The 11,609-nt window shown below is 43.5% G+C and overlaps 1 protein-coding gene across 1 annotated transcript in view; it reads right to left on the bottom strand.

The window, feature by feature from the left end:
• SHB (SH2 domain containing adaptor protein B) overlaps nt 1-11,609 on the bottom strand; it is a gene marked incomplete at its 5' end in the record, with an annotated part of 164,999 nt that overhangs the window by 65,388 nt on the left and 88,002 nt on the right. The window contains one exon of the mRNA XM_006038150.3: nt 9,214-9,429. Coding sequence (XP_006038212.3) covers nt 9,214-9,429 — 216 coding nt within the window. The remainder of the gene's footprint in view (nt 1-9,213; nt 9,430-11,609) is intronic.

The raw sequence follows: 11,609 nt of genomic DNA, 5'->3' as shown, positions 1-11,609 counted from the left end.
GGAAAGAGTAAAGCTATGTGGAATGTACTTGTGGGTGGCTGATCAGCCAAGCATGTAAGAGTCCACCATGTCCACAGACAGCTCTAACTATCCAAAGACAACAAAACTAGCCTTGTATATAAAGAACAGTGGAAAGAAGACAATGTGCAACTTCCTTGGAGCCAGGAAGAAAGACAAGCCTCTTAGGACAGTTAGGCTTCTAAAAAAAAGCAGGCAAAGATGCACTGGCATGGGTGCATATTGGTACTAATGTCTACTTTGCAGATGGCCTCACAAATTATAGACAACTTCAGGGAACAAAGAAGGGCACTGAAGAAAACCATATGACATCCTTCCCATCCCATGAGTGAAAGATGACAAGAGATCCTAGGTGCAAAACAATGACCAGGTAAGAGGTAGAAAGTACCAAGTTTCAATTCTGGTCCACTGATTATGGGGAGGGGTGTGTCTAAATTGGATAATCCCCAACTCTGGAGGAAGGGAACCTGTCTGTTTGGGAAGAGGCTATTTGGAACAGTTAGGAGAGTGCTTAGCAACAAAAGAGATGGGTTTAGAGGCAAAACAAGTGATTTAACACAAAATCAAAATACTGAGAACAGAATTAATTCAGGCATAGGGGGAGACAAATAGAAATTCTCTAGTCTGAACAACAATGCTTATGGCCTGGGTAGTAAACAAGAGACACTAGAATTGCTCTTTTACAGGCATACATTTGACCTAGAGGAAAGACTTGTATGACTGCAATTTTTTTAAAGCAAAATGATAGTTATAACTTGTGTAAGAAGGATCAAGTAGACAAAATGGGAAGGGGAATGGCCAGACCTACTATTATCTATTTGAGCCATGGATAAGCTTTGAAGCAAACAGCTGATTGCAGATAAAGTATAAAACGGGGACCCTTTATTTTTTTTTTAATTTTTTGTATTCCAGGTCAGATCAGCCAAATCAGTTCCAAATCCTCTCAACTGAGCAACACTCAATTGTTCAAACACCCTGTACAGCGCTACAACCAGCAAGTATCCTCCAGCTCAGATTTTTCAGCCTGGGGCTTCAGATACTCTCAAAACCATTGGCAGGCATTTTACGTGCAGGCCCACGCTCAGAGGCTTGGGGTTCAGAAGCCCCCAAGTCTTATTTGCCCTTAACCAAAGGCTACAGGAGCAAGCTAGGGAGGAGTGCCCCATGTCCATAAAGCAGGCATGTAGTCAAGGATCCTCCCACTGGAAACTGGCCAGTGGGAAGCTAATTACAAGACTTGTAGGGCATCCTGTCTGCAGTGTATTGGAGAGGGGTGCATCCCTTCACTACATTATGCCTTTTAAATCCATCTTGGTTTGGGTAACAGACCAGTGCAGCAAAATACACTTGATCTCAGCACAAGATGGGACCCACATTGCTGCCTACTACAGACCACTGACACATCAGAGCAGTGTTTTTCAATCCATGAGTTGCAGCCCCAAAGTGCTTCACAAGAATATATGAAAGGATTATAAACAAACATTAAAAATGGATTCCCCTTTAAAGGAGAAAAAAAAAAAGTGGGAAACAGTGGCTTTTCCCTTGCAGGCTGTTGGAGTTCCAGTCTGCAAGGGGCTGCTTGGGGCTCCCCAGGCCCCACACACTTGGAGGCTGGGGGCTTGGGGGCAGTGGGTCAGGAGTGAGGGCCACCGGGTCAGGACTGCCCATGGATGTTTCCAAGTGGGTCCTGGTACAAAAAAAGTTGAGAACCACTGATCTAGAGAACAGGATAACTACCAACTCCTTAAAACACCTACCTATTATTAGTTGCATTAGATATGGGAAGCGTCAAGCTGAGTGAAGAATGCATGACTGTAAGAGAGAGCCAGGGGCTCCTGTTACTTAAAAAGAGAAATGGCAGCAGAAAGAGCCCCAGGCAGGTGAGTATCGATTAGCTGCAGGAGGGAAGGCAGCAAGGGAACAACTGCAGCTTAGGCAGTAAGCTGACCATTAAGGTGAGGGGGCACACCTGCAGCTGGTCAAGAGAACAGCTGACCAGAAGAGGAAGGAGCCCAAGGGATATAAACCAGGGTCCCTGAGACAAAGAGGCAGTGGAGCCCTGAAGTCTGCTGAGACAGGAGCTCTTGCCAGTTCAAGCTTGTGGGAAGTGAGAGATGCAGGCTGTGGCAGATAATCCTAGGGCAGCAAGAGCCGAAGAGCGGGAAGGTGGCCTGGTAGTGGTATGATGACCTAGAGCGGGGGGACTTTGAGTTTAAAATGGTTGCTTGAATTTTTGTTCTAGTTTGTAACAGAGGACTGGCTGTGACTGACAGAGGAGGAAAGGAGACCGCAGGGGTGCCTGAGGGACTTTGAGGTTTTGAGCCATGCCAGGGGAAGAGGTGCAAGACACAGGCAGGTTGAGCCTAAGGGTGCCAGAGCCTGAGCCCAGCGCGGGCCACAGGGGCACCTTGAGGGCAGGAGCCTGCCCAGCAGGGGAAACCAGGGTGGTCAGGGGCTGTGGAGAGGCTAAGAAAAAAATATAAAATAGAGCCTATCTGCCGGAGCCCAAAAAGCCTGCCTACAGGTAAGGAGCCTCCTCCCTTCCCCAGCCCCCAAGCTCTGGGGCTGTCAGCAGAAAGGGAGGAGGAAGGGAGGGGGAAGTGAGCTGCCAGCTGGGGATTGCCCAGCACGAGCTGGGGCTGGAAGGGGCTCATGAGATGGGGGAGAGCTCCAATCCACCCCTCCCTGCCCCACCAGCTCCGGCTGGGCAAATCCCAAACAGCAACTTGCTCCCCCTCCCTTCTTGCTGACAGTCCCAATCATATGACAAATTAACCCTAGGGAACACAAGTTCCCTAAGGCACGCTGAAGTGGGGCACCTTCATCGGATACCTCAATTAATAAGGGTTAATTTGTTGCATGATAAACAGTCCAGAGAACAGGGACCAGAATCCAGCCCTTGCTCCTAGCCTCTCAGCTGATTGACCAAATTAGCACTAGCTACCGAGCCAAGCTCCTTTTTGCTTGCTGCTTTCCTGGTGGCCCCATGGAGTCATGCATTCTTGGCTGCTGGGTGGCCTTGCTTCAAGAAGGAAGGAGCCTGATGGTTGGGAGCACTCACCTGGGGGGTTGCAGATGAGGGTTTGAGTCCTCTTCAGACCTAAAACCCAGGTCTCCTACTCCCTTGGTGAGTGTTCTAATACTCGCCCCGCAGATTGCACAAGGAAATCAGGCAACTAACCCCTTTTTCCCTACGAGAGGCCAGACCAACACATCATAATTTTTTGGTATGGATCCTAGTTTGAGTCTACGCTGGTATGAGTCTACATTTTGGTATGAATCCTAGTTTGAACCTACGCTGCAGTTCCTCAATCTGGAAATGTGGATACCAGCACTTCTACTCCCCCTACCCCTCTGGCCTTTTTAAAGGATAGAAATATTAGAGGGCAGAAGTTCAGATATTATCGTAAGTACTAAAGGCACATATTTCTACTTGTACATTCAAGGTATACTATGCATATATTTACATACTATTCCAACATTAACATTCTTCTTCCTGATTACCGTATTTACTTGAATCTAAGACGACCCCCCCCCCAATAATTAGATTCTATACAAGGAAAATTCATGAATTTGTTATAATTTTCCATGTATAGAATCTAATTATTGGAAGGCTGTATTTAATCCATCCCCCTCCACCGCTGTAGGGAGGCAGGTGGTATGGGGAGGTCAAGTAGCTTGCAGCTTGCCCCTTGCTTGTGCCTGCCCCCTTTGCACCTTTGCCCTCACCCCTGCAGCTGCAGGGCCCCCATTCACCACAGCCTCTGCCCTCCCTTTCCCCCTCCTCCCCCCAAGCTCTGTTCCCCCTCCCTCTGCTTCTCCCCTCCTCCCTTTCCCCCCCAGCCTTTGCTCCCCACTTCCCTCCCCTTACCCTTGCTCCGAACCGGCAGACTGTCCCCATTTTAGCCCATGGCATTGGACTGCATGCTGCTGATACAGGGTTGGGCTGAGCTGTGCTGCACTGGGGATCTGCTCAGTGCCCTAGTTTGCAGCATGCATGGAGCTTGCTGCCATGGAACGAGGGTAAGGCAGGGAGAGGAGCAGGCAGGGAAGGAGAGGTTGTATGGAGGAGGGGGGAAGAGTCTACAGTGGGGAGAAGGTGGTGTGATGGAGGGGGCAGGGAGGAGCAGGCAGCAGCTGTGGCTATGGCCCAGACCTTTGGTAGGGGCTGAAGCCCAAGCCTCAGCTGCTGCCTGCCCCCACACTGCCCTCTTACTCGATTCTAATACAAGGCTCTTTAAATGGGGGGAAAACCATGTCTTACAATACAGTAAATACAGCCAGCACTGAGAGTTTAATTGCGTTTACCCTTAGGTGCAGTGTTTTGTTTGATGAACTCAGAGCAAAAAAAATTGATGGATTTGAAGCAAAAAAAAAATCTGTAATCCTCAGAGAAAACAGAGAAGAGTTAAAGATGGGACTGAGATTTTGGAAGATAGGTGTTAACCTGAAGAACACAATGATAAGGCCAAACTATATGTCTGAGGCCTACCGTTCAATATGGGCTTTCAAATATGAATACTTTCTTATCCTTACAGGTGAAGTTACTAGCCCCAATTACTTTACTTCTATTAAATGCTGGAAATGCAAAATACTGGTAATTTCAGATTGCCAATGTCACTAGAGAGAGATGAGGAATGGGTGGTGATAGGTATAAACCCAGAGATGATCAGCATCTCCTTAAAATGGGGTGAGCATTCTCTGCCACATGGGAAGAAACATTATTTTTTCTATCCTCCTCACAGAAAAAAAGAAGACAAGACTCCTGCAACATTTTGACACTCACTTGTGAAAAAGCAACTGGTTTCCTGATGTAGGGAATGTCAATAGCTCTTTGAAAAAATATCATCTAGTCCTTTCCCATTTCACAGCTGGAGCACTTTCTCTTCCTTCAACAAATGTAACTGCCATCACATGTTTAACTACATTCTGCACCTAAGTTGGCTCAGGAATGGCAAGAAATGGTTAGTACCTCTCTGAACCCACCGGGTAATGCAGCCTGGGTGAGTTGTGCCATTTGCAACTACAAGACTTCAACGAGCATTTCACAGTCCAACAGGAACAGATGCTAAAACCATTGAAGTGCAAGACCCCTGCTGATTGGAGCTAGAAGTGGTCAGTAAGGCTGATTAAACCCACAATATTCTTCTGTTTCTATTGAGATGCTACACATTTCACTTTACAAGCAGTTCTGTGAAATCAGACCCTCAGGATCTGCTCTCTGTTGCTGGTATTCATCAGAAGCCAACTCTTCCTAATCTTTTATGGCATCATGGGAATTTAAATGGGATACTACGTACTTGCACAGTCACTCAGTGAATTGCCTTCATGGTCAAGATTCTTTCAACCCCCAACACCATCCCACCAAAGCTCTGAAAATGTACAGCGTTTTAGAAGGAGAAAAGTGGGCCATCAACCCAAGGACCTAAAAATTATTTAGCATCCTTCCGCGCACAAAATTAGTGCCGAGAGTGTTTGTATGCCAAAAATGGTTTACAAAGTGATTTAAATAGCACAATTTTTTGTGCATGCCAATAATACTTTCAGATCCTTAAGCTACCTACTACCCACCACAGTGGAAATGAAGTTAATGGAACTATACCTTGTAGGAAAGCACTAACTCCAGAAGGGTAACAGAATTTTGTTCTTAATCTGGAAAAGTTAAATCAATGCATTTTTTAAAAAGCAATTCACATATTACAGAGCTACTGCTCCCCATAAAAAGAGTGGTTGTTTTTACTTTTAGTACAGGGGACTTTTTTAGTAGCACATCTGACTAAGAAGGAACTTCTTCCCCAAACCCCTGTTGCTAGGAAGTATTGAATCTTTTAAAAAATATAAAACTGGGCTTCCACATCTTGGGATTATTTTCAGTTTTGAACCAAATTTGTTCTGGGAAAGTTGGATAATATTTCTCTTGATCATTTCTGTAGTTTTCAAGAGTGAAGTAAAAGTCAAACATTTTGTTTGCACTCTAATAACAAATGCCTTTTTATCATACATGTTTGCATTTACTCTTAGCCTTCAGTTGCATACGAGAGGTTAAACACACAGGCTGCTTCGCAGATGTTAAAAGAAGAAACAAACGGCACTTTACTTTAAACTCTGTACGCTCCCATGCCAAGCCTAGCGCGTGCCCAGAAGAGGCAGTGTGTTAGTTGGATCCGGCTTGCCCACTGTCTGTACAGATCAGGCACTCTAGTGGGGCTTTTTTGGTGCTTTTATCTAATACCTGATTGACTCAGCTTCAGATAAAAGTGCCAAAAAGCCCTGCTGAAGCACCTGATCTGTGCAGACACTGTAGATCTGAGTCAAAGTAACTCTCTGCTTCTTCTTGCAAAGCACTTTTTTTTTGGTCTTTTAATGTCTGCAAGCAGCCAAAGTTACTTAAGTACCATCAAAGCAGAAAAGTGTCACCAGTTCCCACTAGCTTTTTATGAGGGTGAAAAATGGTAAGGTGAGTATAAACATATGAAGTTACATACAATCTAGACTGTATTTAAATGGCTTGCCTGTAAAGTATGCTATTCAACATCAGGGGGGTTTTGTGCTTTGAATAGTAATAACTCTGGTCTATAGCTACAGAACTGGTCTATAGCTCCTAGTAAGGCTGTCTCCATATGACTTGTTCAAGCAAACATCTGAAGTTTTTTAAACGTGTCATGGTTTTAAGCCTCAGAGGAAATTAGTAACTTTGATAGGTTGTAAAAGACTCAGCTTACAAAATACTGACATTTAGGTATTTACCAAAGACAGCCTTCTGTGTTATATCAGCAAATATACTGTTTAATTAAGGGAAACAGTTAAGAACAGTTGCTTCTGACCTCTGAAGACAAACTACAAGCAGTACAGTATTTACACACCAACTCCTATGATTCAGGAATTCTGGCTACAAAGGACACAATCACAGACATTATACTTAAATTATGTCAAAAGTTCTAAATCCCCTACAAAGTGGAACATCCATTGCTTTACAAAAGGTCAGCTGGGTGAGGAAAAGGTGAGGAATGCTGGCAAGAGGATTTAATGAAAAAATCCCTGTCTAGGAAAAAAGACAACAGATATGTATGTGCACTTACTAGGTCTAGAACTGCTAGCCCAGGAGTTTTATTTATTGATTTTGTTTCATTTTAAAAACACATAAAAGCATATATTCTTAATAAACATATACTCAAATGAGATTTGCCTCCTCAACAAGCATCTCTAAATGCCCATTCAGTAACGCCATTCATTGTTCTTCACTTCTGCAAGTAGTCAACCCAGAACATGAAGGATCTCAGGAATGCAAGGAAGCACCGGAACCTCAGGTAGAAGCACACGTAATACTTAAACTTAAATGTGGACAGATATAGGCTTGCATAAACCAGTTTAAATCTGCCTGGAATATTAAGTACTATTTTGAATCAATTATGCGTGGACACTAATTTTTTTTCTGTGACACAGGACTGGTTGGTCCTGCAAGCATACCACATTGTACTGCTCCTCAGCCCCCTGGACACTGTTGCAGCTGGCTGCTCTGGTACACAGCCAGAACTCCATTGCCCCCGACACCTTTTTCCCCCTTTCCTTAGCACTTTACCTGTGAGCTCCCCCGTACTGCCTGTTCAATAAAAACTACCTAACAACCAGCTGCGTCCTCAGTCACCACTCCATCACAGTCTCTCATCATGCTCCCTGGACCATGGGAACCAAAAGCCTGGGACCAAGCGCTCCCCGCTCCTTCAAGTTAGGCAAGCACACTGTAGGTTTCCATCATTTGCAAGCTCTTGATGTTTACTTAACTCATGGTTTAGGAAAGAAGGGAAAGGAGAAAAGTGATAATGTTCCCAGCCACAGGTCACCCACCCCTGAGACTCACAAAACATGGGTGCAAGCACTCCCCCTTCCCCTCAATTTGCCCAGTGGAGGCATGCTGGGTGGGGTACTCGCTCCTAATCCTTCCTGTCCGAGCTACAGCACTTGATACATTTGTGAGCCAATTTCCAGTCAGTGACATTTTGGAATGGTTCAATTGTTACGTGTTATCTGCACCCGATGGGATTAAAGCATTCTGGTTTCAGGCAGCACGAGCCTTCCTGCAGTAGTGGGAACAGAGGAGCAATTTACCTCTTGGAAGTAGGCCCTGAGCACTAGTGCTAAGTAGTCCTCTGCTTAGCATCTTCCTGAGGGCACGTAAAAACGGTAACTTGGATGTAAAGTTTCATTGACCAGCACATTGAGAGGCAGAATCATTCAGATCAATGGAGCGCAACCTTTCTGGGCTGTGAACCAGCACACAGGGCCATATCTTCTGGTTGTGGGATTTGGAAGTTTGGCAGCGGGGGAGTGTTAGCCACCACTGCTTCCCCCATCACCAAATATCTGGACCTGTGGGGAGCCCTGTGGAGCAGGTGTCATGGCTCTGAGGGCCAGATCTGGCCTGCAGGCTGAAGGCCGAGTACCACTAATATAGATTCATTCTCTTGACCTATTTAAGAACATGTTGCACACATTACAGGTAAACCCAGCAATAGGCCGAATTAAAATGAACACAACTAAAAGCTGCCTTAAATGCCTACAACTGCAAGAGGACGTAACACGAAAGTTTTTTTTCCCCTGCACTTTACCTCAGCATAGGAAGTAGTTCACTTTACAGAATTAGCCAAATAAATCTTAACCTCAACCCTGCAGCAGGATTAATATGTTATGAAAATTATCCATGGAATTAGATTGGAAGATGAGAATCTGGACAAACTGTGGAATTTGTTTCCAAGATTTATACTGATTCTTTTTTAAAAGTACAATTTCCTTTATTGGTAGATGATCTCAATAAAATCTAAACTTCTCTTTAACTTTTGCTTCAAAAATGATGCACACACAGGGCATGTCTACACGAGAAGATGACTGTGCAGTAGTATGTCACAGCACAGATAGTGCTAATACACCAATACGCAGTATTATTAGGCTACTAAGCAGTAGCATCACTTAACAGACATTCGCTGGTACTACTGTGCATGAACTCTTGTTACTGTACACTAATCTAGTACTTGATAATACAAATACTAAATAAATTTTGCAGTAACTGTGCAGTAGCATCTTGTATAGACAAGCCCACATATGTACACCCGTCCATGCTTCCCTCCACCCCACAGTACATAGCTCTTTTGCTACTGCTGGGCATAAATGCGGTAGGCAGACAGCATCCAGGAATCCTACCTGCCAAGGCTGGGATGGTGACTTTGTTCCACTCCCATGGCTGATCATACTCATCCGCAGGCCTGTCGTCATCCTGTGGCAACTTGCTTTCTCGTAAGCGCTGACTCACCACACTTTCAGAGTCTGATTCCACACCATTGCCTTCTGGTTCATAGGGTGTGTCATATAGCTGAATGCCTTTCTGCTGGGACTTCACACTTTCCTGCCTTTGAAATTCTAGAGGAAAAAAAGAGGAAAAAAAATCACTGTATTTGTCTGATGACTTTGCTTATGATTTCAGAGGGAGGTTCTACACATTTCACAGCCAGAAGAACCCTAAATAGCTGATACAGAGAGCAAGCACTTAGAAAGCTTCTGAATTTACCTTGCATTAGATAAATGACAAGAAACAGAGCATGATTCTCCATCCTCAATAACAATTTGTTTGAGCTGAAAAACAGCCACATGGATGATTTCCCTCATTGTTCAAATGGAGATAAACCAAAATGCTTTAAAGAAGAGATGTGCAGATCAGGTTACAGGAAGCATGCACTATTTTTGGGTGAGGAGTGCTTTAAAGTGTATGTTAGTGACAGCACATTCCTCTGAATTCACCATTATTCTCCCCAAATCATTTTGATGCACAGCAGGATCCCTGAGCAATTGCTCAAGCACAGCAAGTTCTTCATTAAGACTGGACGAAAGAAGCAGCATTGTATAAGCCTTTATCAGATGAATGCCAGTTTCAGGTTTTTTTAATTTGGTGACAAATAAAAAGAGAAACGTGGCAACACTGCACAATCAAATAAAACCCATAGAACAATGAATGCTAATGTAATTAATGCGCATAAATCTCTCATTATTACAGATTTTATCAGGTTATCCCTATGCATATCACAAAATAACTGGGAAGTAACATTACAATAAAACTGGAGTAACACAGTGTAGAATCAAACCTCCAAGGCTATGAACATTTACTACGAAGTCATACACCTGGATCAATGGTTCTCAACCTTTTTAGATTCAAAGTTCCCCTTGGAAAATGACAGTTCTAAGTTTTGACTCATTTTTATAACTATAAATTCACAAGCCCATCATCGTTGCCTGGAACTCTCCAAAAACATTCCCAGAGCAAACCGAGGCTTTCTCCATCAGGACTACCATTAGATGAAATGTTTTAATCATCTTGATTTTGCCAAAGTTGTATGCACCCCATAATTCACTTTAGTCAAACACAGCAATCTCATGAAAAACAAATGTGAATGTGGAGAATATTTGGGGGCAAAATGGAAATTCAACATCCAGAAAAATCAATGGGGCTGGCAATGTAATTTCCCCTGCCTTTGCATACACCCCTCAAAACATTTATGAGATTTGTTTTAGAAAAATCTCAAAAGTCTGTCTACTGCAACCTTTTTTAGACACCCCTCAGAAGAGAGACCAGCTCTTAGTTTTCACACATTTTCTGACTACAGAAAAATAGTAAAACAAGCTTTCTGTTGCAAAGAACTCAGGAAGACCCCAAGAGGTTAGAACATTTTTGACATTATGGATTCCTATTTGAAATCACTGAGATTATCTTGTGAATCATGTTTGCACACCTAAGAATGCTTAAAATTGAGTGGCAGCCCATGGCACCCCTGAGAGGATCTTAAAGCACCTCAGGATGCTGTGGCATCCTGGTCAAGAATTACTAGTTCAATGCAAGGGCCTAGGTTGTAGCCGTGTTGGTCTAAGTACATAGGCAGACAAGGTTCTTTGGTTGAATCTGATATCTTTTATTAGACCAGCTCAAATAGTTGGAAAAAAAAAAATTTTAATTTCCAACTATTTAAGTTGGTCTAAAAAAAAAAGATATCAGATTCACCCAAAGAACCTTGTCTGTCTAACTCAATGCAAGGAATATCATTAGCTGCAATACCATCCTTATTCCCCACCAACAATGCCTTCCCACAAGGCTTCTGCACCATCATGGACTCCTAACAGACAGAGACAGGCTTTGGGAGCCAAATTTCATTTTTACAGCAGTGCATCGACAGAAGCAGTAATACTATAACAAATACCAAGGTACAATAGAGTAGATATTGATAACGGATAAAACCCTTTGCACTGTAAGCCTCTTTGCCAGACATACAAAGAAAAAATGCTGGAAAGAGTCTGATAAATACATTTTACTGCACAGCTCTTTTAAAACGTCTATATTTTCTACAAAGATACAGTGCTGCTATGCTTACTGTAGAGAGAAGTCCTTCCCACTTCAAACACAAGAATGAGCCTTCTCTGCCTTGCCCAAAGATAAAAGAAACCAGTTTTTATATCTTAAAACTGAAAGGTATAAAGTTTAACAGGACCTCTGGGTCTTTGTCTCTTCACCCAAGCCAAAAGTAAATAAAAAATGGTCAAATAAATGTTGATGC

This window comes from Alligator sinensis, unplaced genomic scaffold (genome assembly GCF_000455745.1).
Source record: "Alligator sinensis unplaced genomic scaffold, ASM45574v1 scaffold2194_1, whole genome shotgun sequence".
NCBI classification, from domain to species: domain Eukaryota; kingdom Metazoa; phylum Chordata; order Crocodylia; family Alligatoridae; genus Alligator; species Alligator sinensis.
Note: the sequence above shows the minus strand (reverse complement) of the source record. Positions and strands in the feature narration are given on the sequence as shown.